The following is a 15,579-nucleotide window of genomic DNA, read 5'->3' as shown; positions in this document are numbered from 1 at the left end:
CTTTAGTTGTTTCCTCTTCACTATGTGGTTGGCTGTTGTCAGATTTCGTGCTATCAAACTCACTTCCAAAAATTTCGCCAAATTGCACGTCGTAGTTGGTCGTTAAAAGCAGTGCCATTGCTTATGGTTTTTAAAGCTGTCCGTAAGTGTTGAACTGTTGGTGTACGTGTGTCGTTTGATTTCTACGACATGGAACGTGAGTTGCCAAACAAACATTTTCGGCTGTTGCTGGCTGTCGGCCGCATATTTTGTTTCCTGTTGTCAATAATCTACATATGCATGACTTGGCGAGCGCCAATAGCAAATAGCAATGTGACGTGAGTAGCGATGTTTATCATTTAAAAAGCATTAGTTTGTGGTACACTGTTATAAAAACCTCACGTTGTTTGAGACGTGTAACCCTCGAAAATCGGGAAACGAGGGGAATGAAATATAATCCTCGAAAATTGAGACGCAATTCGGGTATCGAAAATTGTGCGACATAACCCTCAAAAGGTAACGATTAGAAATATTATTTTTATAGAAATAAATTTAGTGTCATTTTCTAACTGAAATAGAAAAATAGATAAATAATAATGTTCAATTGTTTATTAAAATGTATGTTATACAGTATAACTTTAAGCATCACTATCTATAACATCAGAATCCACAGCATACATTAAGTCATACATTTTTTTTAATTGAACGATGAAAAAGTCGTGGGAAACACATTGTGTTGGAACGTCGTCTTGAAGTCGCATCACAATGGTTCTAATGAATCTTAAAGTAGGTAATACTTTTTTAAACCACTGAATATCGAATACATAATATACTGATATCAATTGGAGGAGAGCTTCAGTACTACACGCAGACTCGATGAACGGGATGGTGGAATCCACAATAACTGTGTAGCTAGTATCCCCAATTTTCAAAATGAAGGGCGTCTCTCTCTTGTGCTTCTTAATGGCCGAAGCAATATTAGATGAGTCCTGAATAAACAAAGAATACATTTGGATAATGTAGAACTAACAAATTATACGTATACTCACATACCTCGTGTACATAAAAAAAATAGTCTCCGGCTGTGCAACTTCGTTTATTTGCAGAGATTATGACCGGTAGCAGTTCAAGTACCGCACAACTTTCACTTTCTAAAAAAAAGGAGGTAAGTGTAATACAAATGTAAACAAGTGAGTTAGCATAGGATGGTGGTAACAACTTGCCGAAACATTTGTTTTCTATTGAAAATTGGTAACGGTTTAGTATTTTTTTCACCGCTGTATTTTTGTGAAATTTACGGGCAACTGCTATCACTACTGGTACAATGTCTTCCCATTTTTTTTTGAAATTTTTGCAAGTACCGGATCCAAGTATTAGGTCAAGTTCAGCGTAAAGCTGCAATGAAATGTTGCATTACACTTTCATAATACTATATCCAACCTATCTATAGGCCTATTAACTTACATAATGTTGCTGGTTCAACAACGGGCACCTGGTTTTTAAGATGTCTTCTGGAGATGTTATATAACCTTTGGTGATCTCATAACGGCGACTTTTGAAAGTAAGCTTACAAACTTAAGTGCCCCTGTACTTCCACTGTCTTTGTACAGTTTAATCAACTTTTCATAATTAATTTTGTAAGATGCCATGTCGAGGTTGTCATCTATTAAAAAAGATAATAATGCAGATAACATGATATTACTTAACTTTCGAAATTATTTATAATTTTGCCTTACCTGCATTGCCTGCACTTTCAGAATGTATACCTGGATCCAAATAGGAAATCTTGTTTTCCAGGAAAGGTCTTCCTCCATTAGTACTAAGGGTTTGGCCTGCAGCTTGCCTTCGTCAAGATAGAATTCTCTGTAGTTTACCTACTATAGCTTGCTACAAAACACGTGAAAAGTAAAGTATTAAAGGTTTATACAATTGTAATATGCTGTTTTACCGAAGATGCTACTGGATCTTTCGGATTTATAAGTGTTGATGGTTAGGTAGTGAACATTTGCTGTACCACCAGCCTTAATGAATTCCAGCAGGGACATAAAGAAATTTTTTTGATGGAATCCACAACACGTCGGCACACAAGAGACAAATTAGCCTCACCCAGGTTTCCTCTCTTCTGCAATATTTTGTTAACTACGACTCCGAAATTGTTCGGTAATTTCCATTTGCCGAAATCCAGTCTCTCAAATGGCCGAAGATGTAGTGATGAAGTCTGTTTACTTTTAGAGACAGACTGAACCTTGTTTCTTATCCCGTTATTCAGGGTGCTTTTGTAATCCAATTCTTCTGCACAAGAAAGATATTGTATGGCCAGCAACAGCTGCAATGTCGGGCTTTTTAACAGAAATGGGTTCTTACCAGATTGTTCAGTATTATAATCCAAAGAAGAAGTTGATGGTTGTTGATTACTATTCTGGTTTGTCTTCACCTTCTTCATTTTTTTACAGTATTGAGACCCAAAAGTCATTGCTTCAACTACATATGCATTATGTAAAAGTATAGCTTGGAGAAGTATTAACATAATCAATGACAAGTTACCAGACAGTGCTTCATCATCAGTACTGCTATCAGAAAACATCGATGGTGATAAACAATGTTTCAATCTATCCGTGGACTTAGACGTTAATTTTTTTTTTGGTATCAATAGCTGTACTGGTAAGTAAAGGGCTAAAACCTTCATCTAGAGAACAAATTTGGAAACGTTATTAGTGTTAAAGTAAGAAAGGTGTTGTAAATTATATCTTACCAGAGTGTTGTTCATTGTTGAAAAATGATGAAGTACTACAAGGTGTTGAATGTTTTTCGGTTAATGAGTTCGAAGAAAACTTCACTCTTTCTCCCACATCAGTGAAAATATTTATTTCACAACCTACGTTTGGAAAAAATAATAAAAAATAATGAAGCTTAGTTAGTGTTGATAGTATTTGCAAAGATGCCAAGAGTCAAAAATACCATTCTGTTGCAGTTGCATTTCAGATTCCCTTAATTTCCTTTGGTATTTCTCTTGCTGTTGTGGTAACTCAGAAAAACTTAGTTTTCTTTTATTCCCCAGGTTACACCTTATCGTTACTTTGTGCTTCACTGGTGAGTAATCACCAAATTGGGTCCAACGACCAGGGAAAATTTCACTTTCTTTGAAAAATTCACATGCTCCTCCTTTGCCAACGAAATCTTTTATTTCCTTGGATTTAGAACACAACTTTTGCTCTAACACCATAAGGTCAGGTTCCCCTCGTGAAGAAGACTGAAATGTAACCTCATAGTCACATGTACGATCGCCAAAATACACAACTTGTACCAAAACTGATTTAAAATCAGACATGCTATCATGGAAATTTAAAAACGTTAACGTAGACATTTTTGAAAGGATTGTAAAAATTTTATTACCTTTCAACTTTCACCTCTTGGGTCAACGGTTTGTATAAAATGGCGCAGAGTTTTGACTGTTGAAAAAAATTTCCAAGTTGCCAAATCTCCTTTTTCATAACGCTATAAAAATATTAAAAAAAATTTTCAAAGATCGAAGTTGAGACGTTGAGAGATCGATTCGAAACCATTTTGAACGTTAATTATTTGAAACGCCATATCAGTGTCAGTGTCACATAACATGGATACCGTTTCCAAAAAACATTAAACACTTATGAAAGATGAGACGAATCTCACTAGCCAGAAAATATAGTTATTGAGCAGGATATACCGGAAACTATCGATTTTCGGTTACAACTGGATACCGAAAATCGTTAGCTATGTTGAAACCTACATTTTCCGTGACGTGTTACCTAAAACTGGAGATTATATCTCACGAAAAGTACCACGTCACACTTAATGGCACCAGCTAACGATTTTAGGCGGTAATTTACTATCGAAAATCGTTACCTTTTTTAACAGTGTAGTGAATTCATTAATGCGTTGTTTTTGTTTTTTAAAGAGCGAACTTGTTTGCAGAAAACGAATTGCCCCTTTGCATAGGAAATCTTATCGATGAAAGGGAATACCACTACGCAAAAGAGACAAAAGGGTCTTACAAAAGCAACCGGCTGATGTCCGACGGCGGTGCCTGCAAACTTGTGCAGTACACGGCTAGTCACATTACAGCCTGTCTTGATGCAATGAAAGAAGGCCAACCTGGTCAAATGTTGCACTTCCTATTCATGGGAGATTCAAGAATTCGACAACAGTATTTCAATATCGTTAGGGTAATGAGCTGTACAACTTTATGAAGTGTATTTCACCTTGGCTTTATATACGTACCTGTGTTTACCTGTTTACCTTGTTATCTTTGAAGCTCATTCCAGATTTCGACAAAATATCGCAACCGACCATCATCCCAAACGCTTATCATGAAAACATAGAAATCACCAGTCAGGTTCTCGGATTGAGACTATCATTCAAATGGCTGCCGCTTATAGATGACGACCTTATAGAAACAATTCGTCGGTGGGCGATCAATGAGACGGAACGACCTCATTTGATTTTCCTAAGTAAAGTTGATTAACAACAAAACCGGCCTGTTTTTCTTTGTGCATTTCACGCTTGGCATTAGGTATGTCAGTGCACCATATGTTTCGCTACGCTGTCTTTCCACACGACAATGACTTTCTAGCGTATGAAGACGAGCTAGTGGCACTCGCACCAGTCCTGGCTCACTTGGCAAATGTTACCCAAGTCATTTGGCTGAATCAGTATCCATCCGTTGATTTCTATGGTAACATCACTGATCCGAACACGTCCGTTTTTTCGGAAAAAATCCACTTTTTCAACATAGCAGCCCGTCGTATTCTTGGGTAATGGTTACCGTTCCAAAACGTTGTCACTGGAACTATTGATTGATTGATTTTTTTAAATAAATATATTCGATATTAGGAATTATCCAAGCATACGCATGTATGATTCCAGTAATCTGTGGGCAGTAGAGTATTCTCGCAGCTGCTTCGTCTTCCAACGTGAAGGGAAATTTAACGCGACCTCAATCAAGTCGTACATCATTTCAAACAACATATACGTTTCCTGCAAGGATTTCGTGCACACTGGCTACTCGGCGCTATCACAAGCCACTCAGCTACTTTTAAATGACATTTGCAATGAACATCAAGTGTCTGACGTCACGTAACCTGATGTGCATAGAATTGTCATTCATTTAGACGGCTAATATTTGAGTGTTTTTTTGTTTGTTTTGTTTTGTTTTAATTCTCGGTGACAGATGGTTGGACTTTAGATTTCAGTCAGACTTCAAATAGAGTTATATAGAACCGGCCTACGCGCGGATCTATCTTGACCACATGTCTTTGCCGTACCCCCCTAAATTCAATGAATGCTTGGAACAACGGTGCAAGCAAGGTCGTTGCACCAATGGCAGTTTTCCAACGTTATATTTTCCTGGTTTGACGTTCCAGTAGACAATGAGTTGTTATCACGTTTTTGTCTTTAAAAAAAAAATGGATCGAATTGTGTGTGTGGTTCAGAACTGCTGTGGCCTATGGCAAGCCAAATGTACCGGCCGAACCGAATGATGATCCGCGCGCGCGTATATAAGGCGCATTTTGGCCCAAAAAATTCATCCAAAAAAATTTTGGGCTGAAGTAAATTTACCTATTTAGCCGTTTTGGTGTAAATTTACTTCAACTGAATTTTCATTTTGGCGTGAAATTTTTTTTTACTTTTCATTCAGCTAAATTATTATCTTCAGCTGATAGTGATATCTTTCGACTCGATGATATACTTTTGGACTTGATGATATGTCTGTCGCCTAAGGGGTGTCTGCAGCTCACAGATAGGAATCCTGCTAGCTCTACGCCAGAACACCACCGCTGAGCGGGGGAAACCTGCAACTTGTGGGTATCATCGTACTTATATTTCCAAAAATCACTTGGTTGCCACAAAAAAATTTTAGTTTTTAGTAATTTTACTAATTAACACGTGTTTAACTAAAATAATTATTTTAACATAAAACATAAGTGCCACATTCACAAATGTAGGTTCAATGAATAGCTCTTGATGAGAGCTATCCATTCCATTCTATAAAATTTATGACGTAATTCGCATTTTAAAAAATGTTAGAAAAAAAGTGTCATTGCAATGGGTTATATTATAAGCGTTTACTCTAAACATTTTTTGGGTGGGGGTGGTGGTGAAATACCGGATGGTGACCTCAGTGATAACAAGTTCTAAACGAGGAAGGGGTTCAACGTTCAATAACCTTTATTAACAACCTTTCCTTGAAGTGCATGTAACAGCCGCTTGGGGTGCAAATGTTCCACACTAGAAGAATAGATTCCCATCTGCTACCATCTGTGCATTGCATTCATGATGTTTGCGACGGAGATATCATCGAGTCGAATGATATCACTATACGCGCGCGCGGATCATCATTCGATTCGGCCGGTACATTTGGCTTGTCATACGCCTCGCTTGCGACGGCAAGTGACGCTATTAAAACTGGCAGAAAACTGGTTACTTGAAATGCATGATTCCACTTTGGTCAAACTTAAATTTGCGTTTTCAATTTTTTTGTTTTAACCCCTAAAATGCTACGCTTTAGTAATAAAATTAATTTCAGATGATTTGCAATTCATTTTTCTACAATTTAATGTCATTTAATTTTTCCCTGCATTCTTAAATAATTTTAAATAATTAAATGTAACGATGACCCTATTGCAGGGCAATTGAAAAACTTTGTTTATATTCCCTGTCTGCGAGTGGTTGCATTTTTTTTTGCAAGTATTTGACGTAATTCATTTAAACAAATGTAAATCATCATGTAAACACAACTATAATACTTGTATTCGCTGTTTGGGATTTATTTAAAAAAGCATGTTGCTTAATGGTTTTTTTAAAATTTAAACACTTTTTTATTGAGAAGGTAATCTATTGTGGCATTGTAAAAAAATTAACACACTTATCAAACAGGTAACTTATTTCACAAAATTTTAATGTTATAGCCCTGACATCACTCTTTTATTTTCCCTTTTCCAGGTATCGGAATCCCACTAGGTTGACCAGCGCAACAACCAACAATTGAATAGTCAATTAAAAAGCAACCTTCTAAGCCTAGCATCAATAACTAAGAATAAACCATTAAAGCTAATTAGGTATTTTTCAATGTAAAAATGTAATTAAATAATGAAATAATCAAAACAATTTGTTCGTGTATTTGCTTTATTTTGTTTATGAATAAAACACTTGCTGCTTACTCTTTAAAACACATTGAGTTTTTATTTAAAATGTACTTGTGTTTACATACATTCTTGCTAATTTAAAACATTGGAATAATAATAATGAGAAGTTAGAATTCAAATTTGAATTACGCGCGTCATCAAAATGGCCGCCGCAATGGATGCCGGGAAGCGGCCAAGGGAAGTGCATTTTTTTCGAATTTGTGGTTCTTAAACTATAAAAATCGAAGTAAAATATCACATAAAAACATGCTAGAGATAATAAAGAATCTCAATAATATATTTTCTGTTTATTTTGGTGTATATTAGTAACCAAACAACGTACCCAAAAATGTCTGTTTTTGGCCCCCCCCTCCCCTAAAATGTCATAAAATAAAATAATTAATTACGTTCTAAGTTTTCAGCGAATTTTCGTAAGTTTTACGGTAATTGATAGGTATTTTAAAGCGCTATCTATTTGGTGAATTTCATCAAAAAATATTGAAAAGAAAAAAAATTCTATATGAAATAAATTTTTTTGCGTTTTGTCGCTTAGGTCCAATACTGCGCTTGATCGATTAAATGAAAAAAATTTGATTCATTTAACACCGTTAGATAGCGCTTTTAGACCCGTAGCGCCATAAGAATGCACTAAAAAAACGGGGGTGTACCTAATCGTTTGGTGGGTACTGTAAATTACACAGCTCACTTTTACACATCAGGCTAAAATAGCCACGAGGAGGATACAGTAAGAGCAAAGTAACAATTGGTAAGAGAACAATGATTGCATTTCCCCGTGAAGTTCTCACATGCCACATCATTTTAAATTTCGTTTTCATTCCACTTTTTTTTCTTTTTTTTTGGGGGGGGGATAGGGATTGTTCTTACGCGTTACACTAAAAACAAACTAAACTCGTAAAGCAGAGCCGTCTTCCTAATTTTCACCAGATACTCTTTATACAGCCAGCTGTAATGGAAAGCCAAGAACTTTTTCTTCTCTGTGCTTAATGTAAAGTCAGTATACCCTTAAGCGTTCAATGCTGTGATAATTCTGACGTAACTAGAGGCTATGTAACCAGAAATGGAGAGCAAACTATTTCTCGGCATCTACATTCAGACTTGATTGAAGCAACACAGATAATGTGATGTCAAACCAATTTCTGATGTGAACCTTTTTTCTTTTTTTTTATCGACAGGTCAACAATGGCAATTTTCAGAAGAGGAGCTTCAATCGCGAAAAGAAAAACGTTGTTGGCTATTTTTTTAATGACACTGTTTATGTTGATCTTGTACCTGAACGCAGGAGAACAACGAGAAAGTCTTCGCTTATGTTCGGAAGGCATCCTGGACGGAAGTCAATACACCAAGCAAACAAACGGACATTTCCTGAGTGTCAATCAACAAAGACCTTGTCAACTTCGTCAGTACACCACTGAAGATACCGTATCGTGTTTAGATCGGCTTTCAACCATTAAAAATAATCCATCAGCTGATGCAAAACCACGAAATAAATTCCACATTGCTTTTGCAGGTGACTCGAGAATCCGCATTCAATACCTCAGTTTCCTCAAGGTATGTAATCAACATTGACGTGAAACATCTATCGTTATAACGTCCATTGTTTTGTTAGTTAATTCCGGATTACGACCGAGACTCGAAAATGGACCCAACTGCCAAACATAAAGACGCAGATATGGTCAGTCCCATGTTTGGGGATTTGCTAATCAGTTTCCGTTGGCGTCCGCTAATCGCCGGTAAAGTGATCGATGATTTAATCCGATGGATCGATATTCTTGACAAAGGCATTAAGCAAAGAAAGAACAGCAGTGATTATCCTCCTGATGTTCTCATCATCGGCATGGCGTCGTGGGACATGTTGCAACAAGAAGGTGATGATCATCTTTGGTACCAAAACGGAGTGCAAGGATTGGTTCCATTGCTCCAGAAGCTCATGTTCCACAGCAAAGACGTCGTCACAGCCAAATCCAGTGATGTGCGTGATCGTAAAATCATTTGGTTAAACCAGTACACTACATTTGATTTCTTCGCTGACAACGGTGGAGCTAATCGCGTCATTTACAAAGAGAAGCTCCAACATTACAATCAAATTGCTCGACAAATATTCAGGTAGGTAAATACTATTTAATTGCAAAGACGATTATGCTAAATTGGGATGGGTGAATAGGGGCAGTGGCATTACAGTGTGGGATTCCGGTGACGCCATTGCTGAAGAAGCCGTTCGTGCATGCAAACTGCATCACCGCTACGAACGCGTCAAAGACTTTATGAGCGTGGCCTACATCAATTGCAAAGATTACATTCACGCTGGTTATGTGGCATTGCAACAAATGACTCAACTCCTCTACAATGACGTGTGCAATAATCAATCTGCTGAAAATTAACGTCTCTTGTTGAATTAAGTATTTTATTGATAGAAAACTAGAACGACTTTTGATGTGACATTGATTTTCAATTGCGAAAAGGATTTTTGAGGGAGGATCCTGGAACACAAGGGACGTCATCGAACCACCATTTACCAATATCCTCGTAGCTTTTAAAAGACTGGCTGTCCATTGGCTCGTTTAGTTTTGCACAAAGGGCGCACCATCCATCAAAAGGCTGTCGAACCACCGTCCAATCTTTCCTCCATTCGAAATACCGCGCGTAGAGGTAAGGATTTTCGTCCAATAAAACGAGATAGTCTGCAAGAGCTTTCGGTGACTGGAAATCCGCGGCGTGGATGAATGAATGTGGCGGAGCGTAGGCGGAATAATCCGCCCCACCGTAAACGATGGGAACAGCGCCCACCTGAAGCGCCCGGTAGAATTTTTCTGTGACGTAATCGGGACAGAGGGAGTTTTCTGCTGCGATGTAGAATTTGTAGTCGGCCAGGATAGTGTCGCATTCCAAGCTGTTCCAGGGTACGCAATCGAGGCCTTTGCTTCCGCATTCACCGTACACGTCGATGGAAGGAAAGAAATCAAACAGCCGGCGAAAGAACGTTTCACGACGACTGGCAGTTTTGCATTTGGAGACGAACCAAACGATTTGCTTCGTTTTATTACTCGTGTTGTTATCTTGCGTAGTGCTATTCAACATCGTTTGCAGGAATCTTTCAGAATTGGGTGGCAACAATCCAGGAGACAGAGGAACTGGCAGAGTATCGATCGTTGTCGAATTCTTTCGCCTTAAAACACCGTAAGGTTGAGGCGAGTAGATGTCAGAGTCTCGGCGATACGTCATCGTCCAGTTGAAGAATCCTTTCGGTGTTGGAGGCTGAAAGACCGGGTACAACCTGCCGGATGTCTCGGCTTCGTAAAACAAGAAGACGTAACGTTGGTGTGACGTTCTGTGTCGTGGTGCATCGTTAACTGGGTCGTAGTTAATGGGGTGGAAGATGATTGCATCACTTTCGTTTAATAGATTCCTATCGTTAGTTGTGACGCAATTGGTGATGCGGCATCCTGCACGGACGAAAGGCTCTCGACCCATTCCGAAATTGAAATCTTTCCAGTCAAAGTAACTCGTCCAGAATAAGATGCGTTTGAATTGTTTACGTGACGCGTCAAGTGGAAGCTGATTAAAATGCTGAACGTTGATTTGCTGGGTGGGTCTTTTCACAACGTGAATCACAGTGAAATAATACGACAACATCAAGGTGAATGCAAATAGGCAAAACGATGTGGCTATTTTCCATTGAATTCTAGTGAAGAACTGGCGGCGGGATGGGCAAATGGAAATTAGGCTATTTTTACTGATGGAATTTCTCATTTTGACTGGAACAGCAAGTTGCAATTAAAGAAAATGTGCAATGTTGTGAATCTTTCGCAGTATTTTTTCCACAAGAGTCTGCTATTACTTTTCAAGTGAAATTTAGATGAAGCCTTGGCCAATGAAGGTGGATGTCGAAAGGAACAGACAGACTGGATTTGAAGGAGATGACCATCACTTGAGCAACCGACAGTACCTCCAATCAGGTTTTCAAGGTAGAAAAAAGGAAAGTTGTCTGTGTATACAGTCAGAAGCAAACATAAAAGGAGAGGCCAAACAAAAACTAAAGCAACGCAGCTAAAAGTCAATCTCTGTTGTATTCTCAAACACTGAATATCACAAGAAAGGAAAACTCGAGCAAGGTACAATCAACAGAATCAAAAGAGAACTACCGTAATTAAGTTCGATCAAAAGAGATATGACGTTCCTCTTTGTTTTGAACGAAAATCAAATCATAATAACCCAAGCCAGCCATCAGGCCCACTTTCTTATAGTTCTGCTTTTCCATGTATTTGGTAAGAGAATCAACGTCCACCTGTCTCCTCGACGTCACCTCCACCGTCAATGTCTTGATGTCGACCTTGTGCCACGGGACGCTCATTAGGATTTGAGATTCGCTGCCCTCCACGTCGACGCTGAAATAATCCACTTGCGTTCGGCCGACGGCCAACAGGATCGAGTACAACGGAAAGCATTGAACATTCGCAATGTTTTCAATCGTTGTTATTTCCTCCAAATTGGAAATTTTATCGCCATAAATTTCACCGGCAATGCCATCCTCGTAAAAGGAAACCTGATATTGTTCCATTATTCAATCCAACTTAAATATGCTGTGCACATAATAACGTAACGTAGCTACCTCAGTTGGGTAAGGCTTCAGACTGAGACAGACAGGTAAGGCGTAAGATTGTCTTTTACTGGCCAGGATTCGACTAAAGGACTTTCGATCGGCTTCAATGAGGACACCCTGCCATTTCAACTGCTTCTCCATGTAGTAAGTGTTGGATAGAGTTTCGCCATCCCCAGCTCCACATTCCACGAAGAATCCTCCCGTCTGTATACGTTATATCGTATATAGCTTTTGAACAACAGGCCATTTGTTAAATTAAAAAATTAATAAATAAAACACACTTTGTTGTTTAGATGCGGCAAAACGATGGAAGATTGTCCAGCCGAAGGATCAATGACGTCAGTGCGTTCGACGAAGACAGAACCATTTACTGCTGATGGAGAATGCAGGTATTTGCGACGAATAATGTCAATCACACAAGGATGATCTTGCTGTAGTTGGTGGCTATTCACGTAATCTGCTCTACAGCGTACAAGATTGTAAAAATTCAAATGAAATTTGTCACAGGTCGCAGTGTAACCTTCGTTGCAGTAATCTTCAGTTAACGCAATTTCCGATGCATCGCCGTTGTTCATCAAGTTGTAGTAACGATCCTCGGCAGAAGCTGATTTCCTATGCTGCAGCAGTGGAGCATTCACCGCTTGATTGTCTTCTCTTTTTTTTGTGTAAAAGAGCAGAAAGATACTCACCATGATCATGAGAGAAACAAGTAACTTGCCAGGTATCAGAGTCTTCAAATGGAATTTCATCCTCCACCGTCAACCAGCATAAATCTAAATCAGACAATGAAATGTTTCAAATTTTCTGTCTATATACTAAACTCTATAGACTGAATATGCAACAGGAAGACATCCAACAGCAATAGAACTCTCAAACACGAAACTTACGTTTGAGAACAGGGCGGACTGTGGCAGTCGGTCGGCCGAGTCTCGTACTCGATTCTGCATTGTACACGTTGCTTCCCGATCTCCAAGCTCCTCCTCCATTGCATTGCGATGCTAAGGCCCGTGTTTTGACTGTTGCTTTGTAGTTTCCAAACTCACGAACGATCAAGATTGCACAGCCACAGCAATGACACGTCTAGCAAGTTTCATCCCCAGATGGATGTGTGACACGAAGAAACGGAACATCCTAGCGGCTCTTTCTTTCTTGCTAATATTCAGTGTAGTGTATGTACGATTTACTGTAGATTCAAGGTTCGCCATCGCGTCTTACATTAGCAACTTGAGACGGGACCTACGTAGTGCAACAGATGCTAATTCATCACCTTCTTACTGGGACGCATTGCTGGACTCGGACACGTTAACAGGTAACCAGGTCATGGAATACTTCTTGTGGAGCAACCGACCATCCTGCCAACTGGTCCACGATTTCGGTGGCACAATGTACGCAAACCCGTCAGGCATGGACGGCCAGAAATCAGTGTGCATCGATCCTCAAGTGGCCCCCAAACCTGACGATTGTCTTGTTTACTCTTTCGGCATCAACGACGAATGGTCTTTCGACGAACAAATGTCAGACTACGGATGTCAAGTGTTTGCTTTTGATCCGTCCATGGGCAAGGATCCGCACGACCACAGCCCTGGCAATGTCCATTTTTACGATTGGGGACTAGGAGATCGAGACAAGCACGACGTTGACTACAACTGGAAGATCAGGTCGCTTTCCTCCATTTACGAGGAACTATCCGTCGGCCACGGCCGTAAGATCATCGACTATTTGAAAATGGATATCGAGGCTGCCGAATGGACAGTCCTGCCCGAGATCATTCGTTCCGGCATGTTGTCCAACATCCGCCAATTGGGTATGGAAATCCATCTCGTCACTGATGCTCCTCTAGACAAATATCGCGAGTTGGCTAAACTGCTTAGGTCGATGGAGAACATGGGGATGGTTCGCTTCGATTCAGAGTACAATCCGTGGTTTCTTGGTGATTTCGTACAACTCCAGCTGTGGAAACATACGCAAGGCTACGAAATTGCGTGGTACAATAGCAATCTATTGCGTCCTGTAACACCTGCGTGAATATTGGTTTTTTTTTTTAAATCTTGCGTGTAATTGTATAAAGAGCACATGTAACTTTATATGTATACAGATTCCATGAACAAAGCAATCCAACAAATATACATTACTCTTTATTTCATAGTTCAAATAACAAACAAGTGCAAAGAAATCAACAAATAAATCAATTAGCTTTCTCGACAATCTTCCAGTAATTCTAAATTTCTAATCTGCCTGCCTTGAAACGAAGAAGAACAAATTAAGTGGGCAGTCCCATGGTCCAAGTTAATCGATCACGAAGCGGCGATTTCTTAACCAGCCTTCTCCTACTGCTATTGCTGTTGGATTTGTAATGAGGCCGGAAACATCGTCCAGGATGCCACTTGGGCAATAAACTCGGATAATACTTGATTCGGCCTTCGTCGGCGTGCAATTTCTGACAGAGGTCGCAGAAGCCGTGATTGACCATATCCTGCAGATCGGACTCGACGACGTAATCATCCTTCCACCACAGGTACTCGTTGTACAGCGTGTCGTTGGCGTCGAGCATTTTCAGGTAGTCGGCCAACTGATCCGGCTCGAATTCCAGTGCGTCGATGTAAGAATGTTCGGGCGCCAGTTGGGCGTAATCGGCGCCACCGTAAACGACGGGCACGATATTGCGCAGGCTCATGATGTTGAAAAACTTCTCCGTGACGTAATCACTACAGATGGCGTTCTCGAAAGACAGGTAGAATTTGTAGTTGGATTCCAACATGTCGTAACATTCGGGCGTCGACGTCAACAGTTCGTGAGGTTCGCAGCGCAGACCGGAGCCGAGATCGTCTTCGTCGCAAAATCCGTACACGTCCACCTTGACGTGTTTCTTTAATCGTTTGATGTAATGTTCTCGACGTCCGTCTGTCGTGCAATGAGATATCATGGCAGCCACCAGACTTTTCTTTTTCTTCGTTTTTTCGTTACAAATGGCACTGGCCGTCCCCGTGGTTTTATTATCGTCTACTTCGATTCGATCGCAGTTGAACTTTGTGCGAGTCTCTCTGATCCTCGCCTGAATTTCTTCGCTGGTCGTGGGGGCCGACGGTTTCGGCCGGATCCTTCCGTAAAGCAAAAGAATGTCCGAATCGCGTCGATACGTCATCGTCCAGTTAAAGTAATTGGTATATCCAGCGATGTTCATGGGCTCGATGGACGGTGGCGGCTCCTGTGTGAAGAAAACAAATCGCTGGTGAGGTCGACGCTGATACTCCGGCCGTTTCGATAACCAAAATTCGTCGTTGAAATTGAAAAGGATGGCGTCGTAAGAGTCGAGTGGACGGTCTGGGTATTGGTACGGACTGTTGACGATTTCACAGTCGCTGACTGGGCAGCCGTGCTGAACGAAAGCGTCGTGTCCGGTGCCGAAAATGGTCATCTCAGATCGTCTCGGCCCATTCCAGAAGAGGATCGTTTTGATTTGAATTGAATTGTGTTTGCCATCAGTGTTCTGTTGTTGCAGCTGCTGCCACGAATGGTAATAACTTTCGATGTAGTCCCAATCACCGTAACTAACGAGCATAATCGCTAGAGTGTTGAGAAGGCCAATGGCCGTCAGTTTGACGAATCGTTCTTTGTTCAGACGCATGGAGAAAAAAAAACACTTTGGGAACCTGGGCAAATGCTGTTGAGGTGCCCTGGAGTTCAGTCACGAACTGACTATTAGATGTTGGATTCCTTATTATTCATTCTTTTGTTGTTTTTATTTGCTTTTAGGTGCGGGATCCAGTCGTACAGCCACAGAAAGTTCGTTGACTCTGCTTAACTATATCAGAAGCTCTATAG

At 40.1% G+C, this 15,579-nt stretch overlaps 7 protein-coding genes across 12 annotated transcripts; 3 read left to right on the top strand and 4 right to left on the bottom strand.

Moving 5' to 3' along the window:
• Nucleotides 1-2,593: 2,593 nt before the first annotated feature.
• LOC116933403 lies at nt 2,594-3,472 on the bottom strand. Its single transcript, XM_045176043.1, has 4 exons — nt 3,373-3,472; nt 2,938-3,308; nt 2,732-2,854; nt 2,594-2,665 (listed from the first exon to the last, which is right to left on the bottom strand). The coding sequence occupies exons 1-4, from the start codon at nt 3,468-3,470 to the stop codon at nt 2,601-2,603; spliced, it is 657 nt and encodes a 218-aa protein (XP_045031978.1). The 5' UTR covers nt 3,471-3,472; the 3' UTR covers nt 2,594-2,600.
• Nucleotides 3,473-3,698: 226 nt separating this feature from the next.
• On the top strand, nt 3,699-5,265 carry LOC123474149 (N-acetylneuraminate 9-O-acetyltransferase-like). The gene is made up of 5 exons (XM_045176042.1): nt 3,699-3,836; nt 3,914-4,181; nt 4,271-4,466; nt 4,529-4,769; nt 4,849-5,265. Exons 1-5 carry the CDS (start codon nt 3,811-3,813, stop codon nt 5,093-5,095), a joined length of 978 nt encoding a protein of 325 aa, XP_045031977.1. The 5' UTR covers nt 3,699-3,810; the 3' UTR covers nt 5,096-5,265.
• Nucleotides 5,266-7,819: 2,554 nt separating this feature from the next.
• Nucleotides 7,820-9,593, top strand: LOC116928160. Of its 3 annotated transcripts, XM_045175802.1 has the most exons (5): nt 7,826-7,905; nt 8,012-8,145; nt 8,333-8,708; nt 8,767-9,263; nt 9,322-9,593. In XM_045175802.1, coding segments are annotated over exons 2-5 (1,092 nt in total). In that variant the 5' UTR covers nt 7,826-7,905; nt 8,012-8,143; the 3' UTR covers nt 9,539-9,593. The 3 variants fall into 3 exon arrangements, with proteins under 3 accessions (XP_045031739.1, XP_045031737.1, XP_045031738.1); XM_045175804.1 differs by lacking the exon at nt 8,012-8,145 and having other exon boundaries at nt 7,820-7,905; XM_045175803.1 differs by lacking the exon at nt 7,826-7,905 and having other exon boundaries at nt 8,009-8,145.
• On the bottom strand, nt 9,543-10,907 carry LOC116928158 (alpha-(1,3)-fucosyltransferase C). Its single transcript, XM_032935262.2, has one exon. The coding sequence runs from the start codon at nt 10,905-10,907 to the stop codon at nt 9,606-9,608; it is 1,302 nt and encodes a 433-aa protein (XP_032791153.2). The 3' UTR covers nt 9,543-9,605.
• A 298-nt stretch (nt 10,908-11,205) lies between these two features.
• Nucleotides 11,206-12,588, bottom strand: LOC116928162 (protein Star). 4 transcript variants are annotated; one of them, XM_045175806.1, is made up of 5 exons: nt 12,447-12,588; nt 12,278-12,374; nt 12,039-12,214; nt 11,767-11,961; nt 11,206-11,700 (listed from the first exon to the last, which is right to left on the bottom strand). In XM_045175806.1, the coding sequence occupies exons 1-5, from the start codon at nt 12,504-12,506 to the stop codon at nt 11,305-11,307; spliced, it is 924 nt and encodes a 307-aa protein (XP_045031741.1). In that variant the 5' UTR covers nt 12,507-12,588; the 3' UTR covers nt 11,206-11,304. The 4 variants fall into 4 exon arrangements, with proteins under 4 accessions (XP_045031741.1, XP_045031740.1, XP_032791161.2 ...); XM_045175805.1 differs by having other exon boundaries at nt 12,039-12,374; XM_032935270.2 differs by having other exon boundaries at nt 12,278-12,506.
• Nucleotides 12,589-12,626: 38 nt separating this feature from the next.
• Nucleotides 12,627-13,895, top strand: LOC123474020 (methyltransferase-like protein 24). Its single transcript, XM_045175807.1, has one exon. It carries the CDS (start codon nt 12,829-12,831, stop codon nt 13,780-13,782), a length of 954 nt encoding a protein of 317 aa, XP_045031742.1. The 5' UTR covers nt 12,627-12,828; the 3' UTR covers nt 13,783-13,895.
• Nucleotides 13,796-15,519, bottom strand: LOC116928157 (alpha-(1,3)-fucosyltransferase C). Its single transcript, XM_032935261.2, has one exon. The coding sequence runs from the start codon at nt 15,380-15,382 to the stop codon at nt 14,018-14,020; it is 1,365 nt and encodes a 454-aa protein (XP_032791152.2). The 5' UTR covers nt 15,383-15,519; the 3' UTR covers nt 13,796-14,017.
• Between the last annotated feature and the right edge of the window lie 60 nt (nt 15,520-15,579).

Source organism: Daphnia magna, linkage group LG7 (assembly GCF_020631705.1).
Source record: "Daphnia magna isolate NIES linkage group LG7, ASM2063170v1.1, whole genome shotgun sequence".
Taxonomy (NCBI): Eukaryota; Metazoa; Arthropoda; class Branchiopoda; order Diplostraca; family Daphniidae; genus Daphnia; species Daphnia magna.
Note: the sequence above shows the minus strand (reverse complement) of the source record. Positions and strands in the feature narration are given on the sequence as shown.